The sequence below is a fragment of the Phoenix dactylifera genome, chromosome 9 (genome assembly GCF_009389715.1).
Source record: "Phoenix dactylifera cultivar Barhee BC4 chromosome 9, palm_55x_up_171113_PBpolish2nd_filt_p, whole genome shotgun sequence".
Lineage (NCBI taxonomy): Eukaryota > Viridiplantae > Streptophyta > Magnoliopsida > Arecales > Arecaceae > Phoenix > Phoenix dactylifera.
In genome coordinates this window covers 14,263,881-14,281,274 of record NC_052400.1, presented here as the reverse complement: position 1 = coordinate 14,281,274, position 17,394 = coordinate 14,263,881, and the positions used below count along the sequence as shown (strand labels likewise).

General features: G+C 39.6%; 1 protein-coding gene across 1 annotated transcript; it reads right to left on the bottom strand.

Moving 5' to 3' along the window:
- Positions 1-8,083: 8,083 nt before the first annotated feature.
- Positions 8,084-9,866, bottom strand: LOC103719571 (NAC domain-containing protein 100-like). Its single transcript, XM_008808887.3, has 3 exons — positions 9,442-9,866; positions 8,917-9,182; positions 8,084-8,818 (listed from the first exon to the last, which is right to left on the bottom strand). The coding sequence occupies exons 1-3, from the start codon at positions 9,593-9,595 to the stop codon at positions 8,294-8,296; spliced, it is 945 nt and encodes a 314-aa protein (XP_008807109.1). The 5' UTR covers positions 9,596-9,866; the 3' UTR covers positions 8,084-8,293.
- Between the last annotated feature and the right edge of the window lie 7,528 nt (positions 9,867-17,394).

The window sequence follows — 17,394 nt, the reverse complement described above, 5'->3', positions numbered from 1 at the left end:
GCTCTGCGGTGGTTTTAGATTGTGATACATTTCGACAATCTCAATATCCATTTGTTGGCGAAACGATCAAAAACAAAAGCAATTAAAAGCTGTCCGTCGTCTTCCATATACTCCGTAAAATGTAACAGACACCGAGTACCACAATGAACAGTCTAAAAACACTCAGCAAAAAGAGAGGAAAAAAAATTGGGGGGGTGTGGGGGGGGGGTGTGGGAATCGTCCTGGAAACAGGCAGGGGACGGGCTCAAAGAGAGAAGTACGATATTTGTGCAACTGGGACATCGGTAAGATTACCACCGCCCGCACATTGCAATGAGTCCGCACGGACCAGATCTAAGATGCGACGGGCGCCTTAGAGTCACAGTTCGGGCTCCCGAGACCAAGTCCTTCGGGAGCCGGGTCAGCGTTCAAATCGAGGCGCCCCGGGATCGTGTTCTCCGTCGCCCTTCCCACCTCGGCCGCCTCCCCGCCGCTCGCCACCTCCTCCGTTCCCCTCCACCTCCCGTCATCTCTAACGCCGCTCGCCTCCTCGAAGTCCTCCCTCTGGAACCTCGGCTGCCACCTCCGCAGCCCCTCCGCCGCCGCCGACCTTCGCCGGACGCCGCCGTTACCTTGCTTAACGGGGAAGCACCTCTTCGCCTCGCGAATACGGCGGAGGATGGCGAAGAACTCATCCACCTTGTCGTCGCTCACCGACCGATCCCTCTCCTCCTCCGCCTTCTCCTCCCCGCCTCGCGCCCGAGTTCTCCTGGCCTCCTCGCCGCCTTCCCCCGGCCGTTTCCTCGTCGCCGACTCCATTCTAACGGGTGCCGTTAAGTTTCCGGGTCTTCTTTTGAAGGTGATCTTCGGGTGGGCTGGGCTAGAAATATTAAAGGACGACGACGGCGTGGCCGCGTGGGTGACGGCATGCCAACGCCACGATGATGACGTCGGTCCGTGGGATGAAGGGCGTCAGTTAGATGACGTCAGGCAAGCGATTCTCCCGTCCGTGATGCACCCACGTGGACCTCGGGTTGCGGCTCGATCTTTATTTTCCCGTAGTTTTCAGTGCGGCATCTTTTGGCCGGGCGGCCGTTGATATTTCTCCATACGTGAGCCAAAGCATCTGTGCCGTTGATTGGTGGCTGTTAAATCAGAATGAGGTGATGATGGAAGATTAGATTTCGATGGCCATTCCTTTTTTATATTCCTCCACCGGTGACGCCATCCGTGCGGTTGATTGCTGGACGTCGAACCGTGGAGTATCAATTCCTGAGGTGGGACAAGTGGGAGCCAGATGCTTTATCATCTACTTGGGTGTCAAAGGCACCATAGCTGATAACTAGTTCATAGGTTGAATTTTGGAAGGAATAGAATCATAGATCTGTCTAATGGTGTAACTCGGGCAATATATAATGTTTTTACCTGAGCTTTACGTGTAATAATGTGTGAAAATGATATCCTCCACCACTCTTTTCCGGAAAGCATGCAGTAATATTCATGAGTTCATACTAACAGCAATAATGCATACTTCAGGATTTGTATTCGCATGCAAGTCGAAGCAGATGAGAACTATGAGAGCCATTGGATGGCCACATGCACGTTCAATTGTTGCGTGGTTTCCTATTAGGAACCATGACATAAACCACATATATGTGGGGAAATGAAGCCTAGTTGGTTGTCTTTGAAAGTAAAATTGATGAAATATAACTTTTCTCATTCTCCATCTATCTTTCATACATGATAATTTTGGTCTTATCTCGGGTAATGTGAGTCTATTCAATGAATTAATATGTGGGTTAATTGTTTGTCACAGGTCAAGTGGAAAGGTCAATGGGTCAAGTCCAGAAAAAAATGCATTCTAAATTTTAAAAGGACTCGACTGCGTATCCTGTCTAAATAAGAGCGAGAAAATGTCGACAAAAGTTTGGCATGCATTAGGAAACATAGGCCCATTATGTTGTACTTGGTTGTGTTTGATTTGTTGGACTTGTTCCATGCACCAGCGACGAGTCAGACCTGGCGGGAGGTAGCTCCCTTGACCATGAAACAGTGGCCAACTCATCAATGTGGGAGAATCACCTTTTTAAACGGGCAACGCTATAGCAAAAGATCGATTCCTGCTATAAATTCAAGTCCAAATGAACTTGGTCCATCCATTAGAAGTTTCGGGCCATACGCCCTTAAGGGAGAAAGGTGCCAAGAAGCTGCCGGCTCCATGACACGCAAAACAAACCACTGTGAAAGTTTCTCACGTCAACTGTCACAATCTGGAAGAAAGATTTAGATAAGAGAGACTTCCTTGCAATCACCAGGATAAGTCATTGATCGGGCCTTGATGTCACTAGGTCGACTATGTTGACGAACAGGCCATTTTTCGTAGGGTTCGGGTTGTATCTTTCTCACGAAAAAATAATTGGTTTTCTTTCATTACGATAACCACCCACTTATATCTCACACAAATCTCAAGGTACTCTAAACTTTTCTTTCATAAGTGTCTCGTTTTTCCGTGCGAAAGATACAAACCAAATGTATGGTTGCAAGCATTATTTCATATATGAGCCGTCACCTTGCTCATTTTTTTAAGAAACTTCAACAATGCAGACATTGTCAGTATCTTATAGAAGAAAATTCTTAATTTTCTCTTTATTTTGTGCTCGAATGAATTTCTGATTCGTTTTTCATATGATTGAAGTACGGAATCTTTGCATTAGAAAAAAAAATTATGATGGATTGTTTCTTTTCGCACCCAATGATGCGGTGGTGATCTGGTTGGCCATCACGTCAGTCTAACACTATAAAACTTACCAAATTTTTAGTGGGTCGCATCGGAGTAAACATCCAATGTCGAACCCTACCAATTCCTTATTTCCATCCGGACTTATTTTTCTAATGTTTGATTATACTTTTTCACCTATGTCGATTCTTTATATTTTATATATTGAATTCCGAATCTATCTTTACTAAAACTCATCTCTGACCGCTGAACTTGCGATTATAATATTTGCCAAACTTTATGGCACCCGGCTTCAACTAAATTATGCGTGATTCAGGTTCTATATCTTCATATGGATTCAACTTGTCTGGAAAAACCTTCGACAATATCTAAAAAAAGAAAAGAAAAAAAAAGATTACGATCAGGAGCACTGTGCTGATTGTGATGATTTTTTTCTTTCTTTTGAGCAATACGCCTCCATCAAACTATGATAAGATTCAAGAAAAACTAAAACATTCTTAAGAAATGCCTCATGCATTTAGTAACAAGACTATTTTGAGGAGGAGGGATACAAAAATACCCTCAATTCACCACTCCCTCTAAGGGTGCCATGGGCTGGGCCAATTATAGAGGGAGATCCGCCTACTGCGCTCATTTTGTAGACAACGCCCGGTCTTGGTACGGATTAATTAGGAAGCTTCATCTATATTGAGTCTCACCACCCTCTTACCATGCTATGTTCTCCAGGGTCTTTCTTACAAACACATCCTTCTCATTTCCTGTTTATCTCCCTCCTCTCCAATCCAAGCCTAAACCCAGCACCATCTCTAGGCTCAAGACCTTCTCATAGCGGTCTAGTGATCGCCATCCCTTCCTACAAAGTAGAGCACATTTACTCTTTTTGTTTTTTGAGCGAAAATGGAGGTAGCCAGAAGCTTCCCACCATATTGTATTAATAAGAAGAGGTAAATTTACACATGAAAAGGGACGCAGAAGAATGTACAAGGGTAAGAGGGAAAAAAGAAGCATGAGATACAAAACTCAAGATCGAGAACCAAGATTTCTACACAGTTGCCGGTGATTCTCCTTTGTCTTCACTGGGTATATCCACTCCCAACTATGAAAAGTATGGAGTGCCTTTTGAAGGATAGAGCAAATAGATCAATTCCTTTTGAGAAAAAATTTCTCATTTCGTTATTTCTAAATCTCCCAGCAAACCATTGCGAGAAGTGGATCCCCTGCACTTTTCCCTGATAAATTTTTGTTCCTAACTCTCCAGTTGGTCATAAATTATAGAAAATTCCACTTGGTCATAAATCATGGAAATTTGTAGGCTATAGGGGACCAAATGTTTTTAGAGAATGGGTACCTTTTAAATAAGTGATTAACTAATTTGTTGCTATAACTATATAAAGGGCACCTAGCATTAACATTCCATCCGTTCTTAACTAAAATTTTTCTATATGAAGTTTGTTCCTTAAAGCAAGCCAAAGAAAGATTCTAACTTTCTATGAAATGGCCACTCTCCATATATATGATCTTGTGATACGGGCATCTTAATCCTCTATTTTTCAAAAAATTGTAGTAAGAATCAACTGAATACATACCATTTGGGGTTAACTTCCATACTGGGACATCAACAAGCATTGAGGGTCTAAGTAAGGCAAAAATCTCATGTAGTAGAGCACATTTACTCATGGTGACTAACTTCCCTTTTGGAGACAAATCAAGGTGATGAAAAAGCCACAGTATTTTTTGATAAACTTGTGGAGGGGAAGCCAATGTGTATTTAGTTCTATGCAAGTGTTTGCGGCAGGTGTCTGAGATCAAGAAGTTGACACACTTCTAACACTTGTTTCAGAAAAGGTGAAAATTATAAATGATATTTAATAGTGTTGTTTTCTGTGAGGTTGCTTCGGTGCATGTAGAGAAGCTTGTGGATGAGATTACATGAGGAGGAGTTTGGTGGTTCAGGTGGGAGGCCTGCATGGCATCTGGGTAAAGAATTTCAGCATGCCTTGGTAGCTGAGAAATTAAGGATGAAATAAAACGTTTCATGCTTAGGTCATTATGGTTTTTGTTATGTTTACTTGAACATCTCATTCTTGGTTGGCTGCACTAGATTAAAAAGTTTACCATATACAACGTTGCAAATATAGTTTATTGCATATTTGCCCTCTAAAAGTTACCATTTACATATATCCTCAAATCTTCTTGTTTTGCATGGATATCCATTCTGTTACATTTTCGAATAATAGCATTGATAAATTACTATTTTAAATATCATAATTTTTTATCCTTTGTATTAATACTTTTGATAAATTTATATAAAAATACAGCACTTTTCAAAAAAAATGAATATTAAAGCTTTTAGAGATATTAATATAAAAAGGGTAATAGCCTCAAATTTAAACTAAAAACATTATTTTCTGATGCCGTCAGCTAGACATCTAAGGAAAAAAACATTCGTGCAAAATTAGAATGAGTTGAGAGATATACCTATATGTATATATGTGAGTGTGTTTATGTATATGTATATGTGTGCAGTATCTATGTACATGTATATGCATGTATATCGAAATATATATAGAATTGGATCAAAAGAAAAATGTTATTGAAGTCTTATCAATAATATGCATATGCAAATATACTAGCAAAGCTTCCCCCCTCCCTCTCCTTCTTTCGCCCTTTCTTCTGCACTATAATATAGAGGTTAGGCATCTAGAATCAGCTCAGAACTAGTGACAGTATTAAATTTATAGCAAAAAGTACCAAACATGCGGGTCTTGTTTGGATGGTGAATCCCTTTATCAGTCCGGTATTCCTTTAGAAAACATAGTGAAGTTGGAGCTCCTGAAGGAGATTGGGTTCTTAGATAGAGCAATGAATGTGTTGTTTTTGTAATAACCGATAAGTTTCAAGAGATATCTTATCCTCAAAAACTAGGGACCAAAAGCTCCTCTATCTGTCTAAAAATGATCAAATATAAAGAAGCTATTTTTATATTTTGAACTGTAACACCCATATCAAAATGGAACAACTTTACCACTGCATTGAGGACCACCTTCTTTCCTACCACCTCATATGTTTAATTTACGGTTAGTTATGGTTATTATTTTTGACTCTATCAATCCCAATATATTAAGCAATAATAACAACCTTGTTACATTGTGATTGATTGAGTTGTTAATATTGCTTAATATATTATGATTGATAGAGTCAAAAATATGTTAAGCAATAATAATAACCTTATTACAATCGGAAAAAAAAAACAATCTTGTTTGTCTTTGTGATATCACTAAAATATTTTTTATTTTCCCAAATGATATAGGCAGGGGCGACCAATACATTTGGGGGCCTAAGACGAACTCATTAAAAGAGTCCTTTTTAAAAAAAAAATCAATTTTTTTAATAAATGCAAAATATTTTAAAAATTTATTTAAAAATAATAGCTATTAGATGTTCCGAAATCAGTGCTTACAAGTAGTGAAAAGCTATGAGAATAGGACCCATTTATGCTTAGCTATTAGTGTTTAGAAATCTAAAACTTTTAGCACCCTTTAACAACCTAGTTATGTGCATTCATCTACACCACAAATGCTTTCCAATGTATGTGAAGAGGCCCTGCCCTAAAGAATTTACAATAGACCTGATCACATTAGAAGACAGCCCAACCCAAGGCCTTGTTGAAGAGAACACTTCCTTTTATCATGCTCACAACAGACCTCACCCCCTGGATTAGACTATAACCTGCAACTATCCCATTAGCCATCACCAGAAACCTGCAACCCAAGATGTCTCCTAGAAATTATAAACCCATAACAGACTAACACCATTTTATTTTAAAAAAAAGTAATAAAGCTCCACTTTGGAGAAGAGAAGAGTATCCCACCGAAAACTCTGGCGTTAACTAAATTGAAAACTCTAACAGAAATAAATTGATGGGTAACAATAGAAGGATTCCACGGGCTTACACCAAAGCCTTCATGTCTGTAAACTTGGCTTTTTTTTTCCAAGGAGAAAAACCTTCCTGACCTGGGTGTCAGAGCAGCCCACCAGAGCAGTAGGAAAAGAAAAAAAATGGAAGAACAAACATAAAAAGAAAAAAAAGGAAGAACAAACATAAATCTACCGAGCATTATAACAAACATATGGTAGATAACTCAATCATGGTATCGGACCCAATTCGTTTAGAAAAGTGTTATTTCTCACATAAATTACATCATCCTGGAAGCCTATAAAGAAGGTGAAACATGACCCAAATCCCCTTCCTCCTCCAAAAATTGTACAAAAAAAAAAACCTTCTCGGCAGCAAAAAAAAGAAAAAAAGAAAACTGGAAGGCTCCTGTTTTCCTGACCCAAAAATCCTTCTTGATAAATCCCGGAGTCCCCAGCCCCTTGCCCCTTGGTTGGATCCGGAAGTCAATCAAAACTCGGAAGACGGAAGACTGAACACTGAAGTCCCCCCCCCCCCAAAAAAAAAAAAAAAAAAAAGTTGGAAGCTCACCTGGAGAGGGCGGAGGGCCGGGAAGGAGAAGAGATGCCATCACGCCGGCGACGCTGCCTCCCTGATCCCTCTTCGGCCGAGTGCGGACTGCGGAGTGCCGGCCCGACGGGAAGGTCCGAGGACGGCGAACGGAGAAGGACCGAGGACGGTGGACTTTAGAGCGGAGCCGACTAGCCGAGGAGGCTGGAGCCCGGAGGTCGGAGGCTTGGAGCCTCGGAGGAGCCAAGGACGGTGAGGAGTGTTGGAGTGGTGCTGCGGTGGAGCCTGGAAAGGACTACCGAGAACTGGAGAAGGTTCAACAATAAAAAAGAAAGCACACACAGAGAAGAGAGAAGGGGGGAGAAAATGTCCGTTGCTTGTCATTTGTCAATTGCCTTAGCCGTTGCCCAAGGCCTAGCCAGTCTGTTGTCGGGGAGACGCCGAAGGGGATGTACTGTAGCGGCGTAGCCCGGTAGCCATCGCCCACTGCCCAGCTATGACTCTATAAGCTAGCTTTCGGATGGAAAAAGCTGAAAACTATGCATTAATTAAGAGGAAAAAAAAACTATGCGGTGGGGTGGGGGCCTTCCCTGGGCCGGGGGCCTTAGGCAACCGCCTCAGTCGCCTAAGGCCCGAGCCGACCCTGGATATAGGTCCTGTTTGGGTTGGACTGGGCCAGATTTGATCCAGGTGGTGGTGTTGACCCAACCTATGTGACTCCTGTACCCAATCTTTGGGAAGCATGTCATAGCAAGCGGAGACTTAACATTGGCACTGTGACTGCCACCATGTAATACGCCACTTTGCCTGCACATTAGATGAAGTTGAAAACCCGAATAATTCATGACTAAGTTAAAAAAAAAGGTAGGGTATAGAGAGACATTCTTTTCTCACGGGCCACGTAACCAAGACAGCTTCATTTGATAACATATTAATTATAACTTGGACAAACTTTTGTTCCATCTATACATTTGCTTTCTAACAATACCTACTTAACAACTGATGAACCGAGAAATTTAATTCTGCACTTCAAGGGTTTGATCCCATTTAGCCAACCTTAACACCTTATACCAAGAAAAACTCAAAATTTGAATAGATAGTCTTTCACACAATCAATACCCTCTCCAAATTGATTCTTGATCCAGTGGCTGCTCTTGTTGTGTGACCTCTGTACCTCTAAAGGAAGAGGGAGGGAAGCTCAATTTTGGTTCACTTCCAAGGATCGGATCTCCTTGCACTGCGAAGGAACTTGAGCTTGCGAGATTGGTGGCTCCTTGTGGTTGATAACCGTTGAATGGCATTGCCTTCAATATCGCTGGACTTGGTGAATAGCCCACGCCTAACAAGGCTGATGACAATGGAAGCGAAGTTTGGCTTGTGGCATCTCTAGCTAAGACCCAACTCATGTACATGTTCATATCCACTTTGTTGTTGATGCTGCCATCATTCTGCATACTAGCGGGACCGTTCGAGGTGTTGACGAGATTGCTTAAGGTTGACACGTCAAGCTCTCCGAGCTCATTTAAGGAGGTTGTACTGCATGGAGAGTCGAGCAACGTTGACAATGGTGAAGGGTACGGTTGCGTCTTCTTACCATCGGAGCTCTTTTTGAAAACCCTGCACACAACCCATTCCTCCTGTGGAACAAAAGCGAATGTTACGTTAAATCCATTATTGTCGCAGGGGTCTTGGATAAAATAATAACGATGCTCTTTCAAGGTTTCTTTCGTAAGACCTTTGTGGTTCTGTAGGCGAACTTGGTCTGGAGCCTATACTCATGCATCACCCAGTTGGTCTTCTCACCCTTGGGAGCTCTTCCTTTGTAGAACACCAGGGTTTTCTTCATCCCAACCAAGACTCCACAGTGGAAGATTTCCTTGTCTTTGCCTGTTGTCTTCCAGTAACCCGCGTCAGTTGCTCGGTTGGCACGCATCCCGGTGGGGTACTTGCGATCCCTCAAGCTGAAGAAGTACCACTCTTTCTCCCCCATGCTTGCCTTCCCTGCAATCATTTAACCAAGCCAAATTCTCTTCAAGTATTATTGCCGAGATCAAATACTTAAGACCAGCCGCTGCAACATACTTGGTCATGTACGTCCGATTACAACTAATTATTGGTTTTAAACAAGACATGTATCTTTGTGAATCGAATTTAAACTATGATTCAATGCCATACAAAGTGGTTATCAAAGGGAAAGGATTGGGATGGAGGCACAGGATCATTAACATGCGACTCAAGTTGAACACAAAACTTTGTGTACCTGGGAGGTCCCAAGGCTCGTGCTTGTTGAGATCAACATCCGCAATGGCTTTAGCAGTGAATCCGAAGTCCGAGACCTTACGGATCAGGTAGTAAGTGATGAGCTCTTCGTCAGTGGGGTGGAATCTAAAGCCAGGAGGAAGGTTCTCCTCCATTTTAGGCTAAATGTGACAAACTCACATGGTCTCTGGACCTGGAAGAAGCGTCTCAGAAGAACAGTAGCACCAGTAGCAGAGGAACATGGAAAGACAAATATTAATAAGGTTGGAGTGTGTCTCCTCCTACTAATCTCGTCCAACTCTTCGAAAAAGATGGCGAACCTAGCTATTGTAATGTTTGGACCTCTAAAGATCACATTATGGGTGCTTATTTGAATGGCGCCATTGTAGTACCTAGTGGAAGGGGAAGGGGAAATAGGTTGAGGTGTTTCTCTGGTGATCTCGAGGTAAAATAGGGAGAATATATGGAGGGCATTCGAGGGAAGAGCATGGGTCACGCTACTCCGGATCTCCTCGTCCCCCGTTCCAACCAACTCCAACCGTTTCTACCCACCCGTGTAGGCCCACACAGCCGCCTATTTGGGCCCGTGTCCCTAGTTGCCGTGCACGTGAGAAAGGCTCTACTGCAAGCTCAACTTATGCACGAAATTGTCACTTTAACAGGGCCAGCTAGATCGTTTTAGATATTTACTACAATAAATTTATGAGATCTAAATTTTGATGATCAAAGACATATAGGGGCAAAGCTAGGTAAACTGCAAGTAAAGATATGCAATCTTTGCTGTCCAAGATGTCATAATTAAGATATGGGCCCGTGCTAACCCGAGGCATATTGGACTGGGTTAGCTAGGCTCACGGCAATTCTGATCGGATCACGAGTTCGGCTCGAGACAATTTTAGTAGGGCTTGCTTTTGAAATAGGACTTGAAATAATTCTAGGCTACTCTAGAGTCGATGCTTGAAGATTGAGCTCGGAACCAGGGTCGAGAAATTCTCCTCTCTATTTCTTTCTTTTTTTCTCTCTCTCTCTCTCTCTTTCCTATTGTCCCTTTCTCCCCCATCCTGATGTTCTCCTCTTCCTCCCATCCAATCTCCCTCCCTTCTCTGCTCTTTTTTTTCTCTCTTTCCCTTTCATTTTCTTTTTCTCTCCTCTCTCTCTTTCTTCTTGGAACTAGCTTAATCGAAATTCGGGCTGGGCTCTTGTTCAAAACTTTGGTTCTAATTCTCCCTAAGCCGGAAATATTTCCTGGAACAGGCCCGAGTCCTCTTCTGGCTTGGCTGTTTCCATCCCAGTCATATGGATTATTAAAATATTTTTATAACAGCAATTACAACTTTTTTAATCTTTCGGGGTAAAAGGTATTAAAGGATGTACTTGCAACCTTTTCGTCCTTGGCCCGTAGCTAATTGATGATCTCATAAGCCTACCGTACTATGTATTTTAAATATTTGGGAACCATGAGAATGCCATCGACTATCTTTTATGCTAATCACAAACGTCAATTCTCGTACGTCAATACTGCTAATTACAGTCTCTCTAGAGTTTTCATGCAGCTGTCTGTTTCTGTGGCCGGCTTGTCTCGAAGGCGTTGGTGCTGTATCACTTTTCCAGCGCAAATTGACGCAGGAGTACTGCAATGCCGACCGTTTATGTAATGGTTTTGTAGAAGTTATACCAATGAGAAATCACACCTGTGTAAAACCTTTTATACATAAAAAATCTATATAGATGTATATTTAATTCTGCATTAATTATATACTAAATTTTTTTTGAATAATTATATGAAATTAAAAAATCCAAATAATACATTTTATTTATTTTCTTACATGATATCCTCTATCATAAAAGTCGTATTCGAGTAGATCTTACCCATGGCACATATGGACTAGAAAGCACTGCTGCATAGATCTATTTGGGTTGAGCATGATCCGATCATAATGTTTGTGATTAAATTTGTGCTACTTTTAATGGATATGAATGGATTTAGATCTTAAATAGGAGGAATATAGTGTGTATTCAGTTTCATATAGACTATGCATTAAATATAAGACTCGGCTATTTTTTATTCTATAGACATACTTTAATTCTGAGATTTCTTGCTCTTGCTAAAATTAGTTGCATCTAGATTTCTTTCACTTTGTCTAAGATCACAACTCTTATTTCACTTCATTAAATCAAAATTCTCCATCAAGGCGCCTTTGCTAAGAAGGCATAATAAAATGCAGCCATATATCACCACAATCATTTTCCCCCTTAACTTTCTTTGCGATGCGTGGACCATTTCTACAACCATTGAACAATGTTGGAATGTCACTTAAAGGAAGTCACACTACAGCGATTTTCGTACTAGCCGGTGAACACGGACGTGTCTACCACCCAAAGATAGATATCCTTAATCTTGTTTGTTGCACGTTGGTTACTTTGTCCATCAATTTAGTAGCCCAATCCAAACAACTCCTCATGCAACGTAGGATACGCAAGGTTTGATGGACCACAAACAAACAACGAGGCTAGCTACAGTCGTCAACAAGCACTCACACCAAACCATCAGACCCCTAGCTACCTTGTCCGGATGCGCGCTTTCCCATCGGTGGGTTTGAAACCTTGGATTCACGCAGCTTCCCTGCTGCTCCCGTTGTCACAGAGAACGCGTAGCCCCAAGGTTGAGGGCTTTCTGGGGGCCGTCTCCTCGGTTCACGCCTACAGCCTCCGGGTATTCGTTCCTAACAAGGAGATTACGTTCGGTGAAAGCAATGGCTTCTCCAAATCACTCTCCATGGTACTACCGACCAATTCCTTTATCCTTACCAAACTGCACTTAAAGAAATGATGGAAAGGGAACGGCTAAGCTCCTTGCACCGTGCACTCTTTTCGCTTCTAGACGTCCCCACTTTTCAAGAGGAAGAGGTCTTAGCCAGTGTTTATGGCTGTTATGGCCGTAGTTGCCTGTTTCACTGCAAACCAACTTCCTGTTTGTGTCTGGTTGGGTCATGCCAGCAACTTTACTTCAGGTTAAATCGCACAGAGTTTGTGTCTAACCCAATTTTAATCCGAAGTTATATCTACAAAAGGGTTCCATTTCTTGGAAAGAAACCCGGCTCCCAGTCCAAACTAAATTTAACCCGGTTTGGACTGGGATTGGACCCCAACTGTGGCATTCCCAGTACCGCATTTCGCATTTAATTATTAAACTAATAATATTCACACTACCATATAATGTTTTAATGTTGTAGTAATAATAATTAATTAATTATATTATTATAGTATATTAGTATAATCTTATGATAATATAAGATGGTCTTATATTACAGTAATATTATATGTTATATTATTTATATTGTATATATATTGTGCTATAAAAATAAATTTATTATTATATAATGTTATTTTACTGGATCATAAATTGTATGCTACCATCACATTGGTAATATGCTATATAATATATCATAATATAGTAGTGTAAAATTATTATAATATATGAGAATATGATATATTCATGTTCTATAATCTATAGTGGTACAATTATTAATGTATTATACTGACAAAATTATGAGAGCTTTAAGAGAGGCATATTGTGGTTTAAATCAAATTAATTAGGGATAAGAACCTCAGGAATACTTCATTGTGGGCACCTATGGAATGATGGATCTTGCGTTATACTAGGTCCGATTGAATTGTTTCAAACAACAATCTTGACAATACTGTTAGGTTATTTGGCAGTTATCCATGTATAATGATGTCTGCCTCTGATTTGTTCCCTTTCAAAATGAAGCTTGAATGTCAATCTGTAGTCCTTGCCAAAAAACATCGATTTGTAGTGGTTCCCGCAATTTTCTTTATAATTTTCTGGGGAATAAATGAGATTTGATTGTTTCCTATGTGTTTTCCCTTCCAATCTCACATTCCTTTTTCTATCTCTACCTTTTTCAACTTTTTGTGAGAAAAAAGTTTGCTATCTGTGTTGTTATTTTGTTAAAAGCTTTGAGACATCCATCTATGCATTAGTTTAACTAAATCCTATGCCAATGAGTCCCATCATGATCATTGATCAGAAAATTCCTAATGTCTCTAATCTCACATCTTTATTGGAGACATACTAATTTTGATTCTTACTTTTTTTAAAAGAGAGAAACAAGAGAAACATAAGAGTGAAAAGTGAAAGATTCTGTCCCCCTCCTCCTCCTCCTTCTCTCTCTCTCTCTCTCTCTCTCTCTCTCTCTCTCTCTCTCTCTCAGCATATCATTAAGTTAGTAAAATCTTTTAATCAAAAATAGGAATCAAAATTGTCTATATTTCCCTCTCACATAAATTGCATGTGCCAATGTTGGTTATGACAAATTCAAAGGTGAATTTGGCTCTGACAGGGCTACATGGGACTATCAACTTCCCAGATGTTAGAAAAATTCTAATTAGAAGTGTTAACACATATAATTGAGCCTAGAAGGAGTTGATGAACCTATAATGCAGATCTTTTATATCTGTCCTACTTTACACCTTTTCTTTTCTTTTTCGAAGACAAGCTGCAAGTCATATACTTTGGCGCAAATTCTGATAGACAACAGAGCAAATTGCCAGAATTTAGATGCTTCCTCCTACTGATCACAATTTGAAAGCAGAGCAAGTCCTAAGTTCTTATTAGTCATGCCTCAAAAAGGAAGAACTATTTTGGTCTCAAATGGTTAAATCAACGTGGATTAAAGAAGTCGATTGCAATATCCTTAAAAAAAAAGAAGAGAAGAAGTTGTTGGCAACACAGGTTTTTTCATCTAGTACACTAAATCGAAGGAGAAGCAATTATATACAACAAAATAGACAATGGAGTGTGGTGCTCTGACCAGAAGGTAATAAACCCATACCACTGTAAGCTATTTCAAATCACTATTCACCACCTCTAATACGTCTTCTATTAGAGGCGGGGAAGCCGAAGTTTTCAAAGAGGGGATCGTTCTTGTAAAGGAAAAGATCAATATGCCCTTCACTATTTTGCAGAAATCTCCACTAAAAATTATGTTAAATTCAACTTCTTTGATTTCTCATGTTACAAATGAATGTGCTTATATGTTGGCAAAATTTGCTATCAAATATACTTGTAACTCTTCTTGGTTCCTTCTCATCCATTTTTTATTTCTCTTAAATTAATTGAGGAGAAGAATAATAGAAATTTCATAATCTATGCTGAGGAATTAAAGTGGGAAAACCAAGTAGATTTTGATTATATGTGCGTGGAGGTAATAAAATCATCGTATTTGGTTATACCCCAGTGATCCTACATTTTAGTGATCTTAAATCATCCCTACTCCTAAAATCATCGCCCAACCCAATGATCATAAATCTGTCCTTGAGGATGGATTCCAAATTCGCCCTAGGATAGTGGTTTTGAACTAAAATTAAAGGCCAATATTATCCCTCAGTCGGGCAAGAAAAATTGGTATATAAGTATAATATTAATATATTATATCATTATTATATATTATATTATTTCAATATTACATGCATAGCATTTATAATATATATTATATTTTAATATACTATTGATCATATCATCATCATTATTATTCAGTTATTTTTTAGAATTATTATAGAAATATCTTATTGTGCTTCATATTTATACTATGAAACTGTTGAACTTATTGCTTCTATTTTCCTCATTTTCCTAATCAAAATAAATAATACTATTAAAATAATAATATAATATAAGAAAAAATAAAACATGTTAATTCTATAATAAAAGAATAATTTTTATAGGATTAATACTTTTGCTATCAAATTTATAACTGATTTGTCCAAACAATTCTACAAATAAATTGTTGGGCCCTATTGCTAGAGTTCATACGTACTGCTTTTCTATGACTTATCTAAGAATTCTATTTAATAATTATAAAATATATGGAATATATTAGAGGTACTTTTGGTATTACCCAAATAAGTTAATCATGGATAAGCATAAATCTTTAATCACTAAAAACTAAAACACTAAACACGGTGATTTCAGATCATTGGTGATTAGATTTCTCTGGGATGAGGATTACTACTCATTTAAGATCAGAGCCTATTTAGGTCACGAAATGCCATCTTGGTGTTTTTTTGAAGAAAGCAAAAGCCTGGCGTTGATTAAATTGGTGGGCAGCGGAAAACGCCATCGTAGAGTTGATTTCTTATTCCTATCGGCTCGCAATCCTGCATGTAAAAGCCTGCATGCGAGATTCCTGGAATCTTAATTTATTGGAATGAGGATATTGGGACAGGCACGCTTTATCTGGAGAAACGTCCACGTTTAAGCCTCATGGATACGCGTCAGATGGCACAATATCACCTCTCATCTCTTCCATAACCTTCATGCCCAAGTCTTCTTTTTAATGCGTGATGCCTGGACTACCAAAAAATGTTTGATTCATCAAAAGGGGCATTTGGGATAAGCTTAAGCTCATGTGGAATTTTAGAATGACCCTAGCTCTTTCCTGAGTGGCAATCTCAGGAAGATCATCAGCTTGACCAAGGCTTCCCTACTGGCGTTTCCTGTGCATCCTACTTGTACGATCTACTCTTTTAGACGTACTTTATATACTGTGGAACTGTAAACCATTTTTTTGAGGTATATTTTCACCCATATGCGATGATGCATGCAGCTCACCTATGACAATGGACGTGCATGACTAAAATATTTTTGAGAGCGAGGGGAATTGCATTGTTTTGTTTTGAAATTGGAGTAACAACATGGTCATCCCACACAATTTGATAACTTTTTTCTTTTATTTTTTACTCCTCCAGAGTGCGCTATCACATAAAAGGCAACCCATAGCCCTGCTTGCTTATCAGTAGATATGCCTGACACACTCTCTCAAAATCCTCTGAATGTCGTGCAGAAGAAGGTATGCATCAAATTTGATAAATCTTCACTAGATAACTTCTTTGGAGGGCAGAATTATTATTTGAGATGTGGATATTAGCCTAGACGTAAGTTACACTTGGAGATACATGTAGGGTGTATTTAAGAACAAGTGCTAACAATAATCAGAGAAAATTGAATTTTTTTTGCCAATGTTACTTTGATTTGGACGTGCGTTGATCTGCAAGGACATATATAGTTTTCATAAATTTGTGGAGCATAGGCTCTCACTTATCTTCCTATCATTCTATCTCCTATAATTTACTACTTTGTTGCCTTTTCATATTTTACAAAAAGTACCAGACCTGCAGCTTGCGTCCATAGACCATAGGCTGATATGAATGTCATTCTTCTTGTCTTCTTTATAAAGTTTATTAATTAATACTTAGAATGAAATATACATGCATGCACATGGCAAATTTTACGCTAGGAAGCCAACCATTTCCGCTACGTGAAAAGTTTCTCTTTACAGCTATGACACTATGTAGCATTAAAGGATTGGCACAATATGAAAGTCATTATATTGATATGACTTAAGTTATCAATCCTCTCATGCCATGTGGCATGCTAATTGCCAAGGAAAATTCTGGCACTAGATTGGGACTCCACAGCATTTCCTATCTGAGTCAACGTGCATATCTATATCCATATCTAACTAAGCACATTGGGCTCAAATTATAATATAAAGTGGTCTTAGCACGTAAAACTTGACTCTTTCCGCCTTACCTTTTCGGACGTGACACTAGCCACGGTAGCAAGTGCAATATGGCTGACAGGCAATAAGATTAAAGTGGAGCTCATATGAATAGAGCGTGGGCCGAGTTTTCTGATGTCAAAAGGCATGCAAGGCATCATCACCATAAAGAAGTAGATTTTTTTTTCTTCCACTCATGCTCAACCTTATGGTCGCTTAAGCTCGAACTACAAGGCCGTTTGGAAGCGGATGCGCGTGGGGCAAAGGGAGAGGAAAGGAGAATGATGCATCTCTGGGATCATCATTTGAAACTTTAATCATCTTGTGAGAGGAAAAAGAAACTAAACCAACAAAGAAAAAGAGAAAGCTTTAAT

What these genes read in the sequence shown, in the direction of transcription:
- LOC103719571 (XM_008808887.3), bottom strand. Translation starts at nt 9,595, where the DNA reads ATGGAGGAGAACCTTCCTCCTGGCTTTAGATTCCACCCCACTGACGAA. An exon ending in CGAGCCTTGGGACCTCCCAG is followed by an intron (nt 9,183 to 9,441) that starts GTACACAAAGTT and finishes AAATGATTGCAG; the next exon opens with GGAAGGCAAGCATGGGGGAG. An exon ending in TCGCCTACAGAACCACAAAG is followed by an intron (nt 8,819 to 8,916) that starts GTCTTACGAAAG and finishes TTTGTTCCACAG; the next exon opens with GAGGAATGGGTTGTGTGCAG.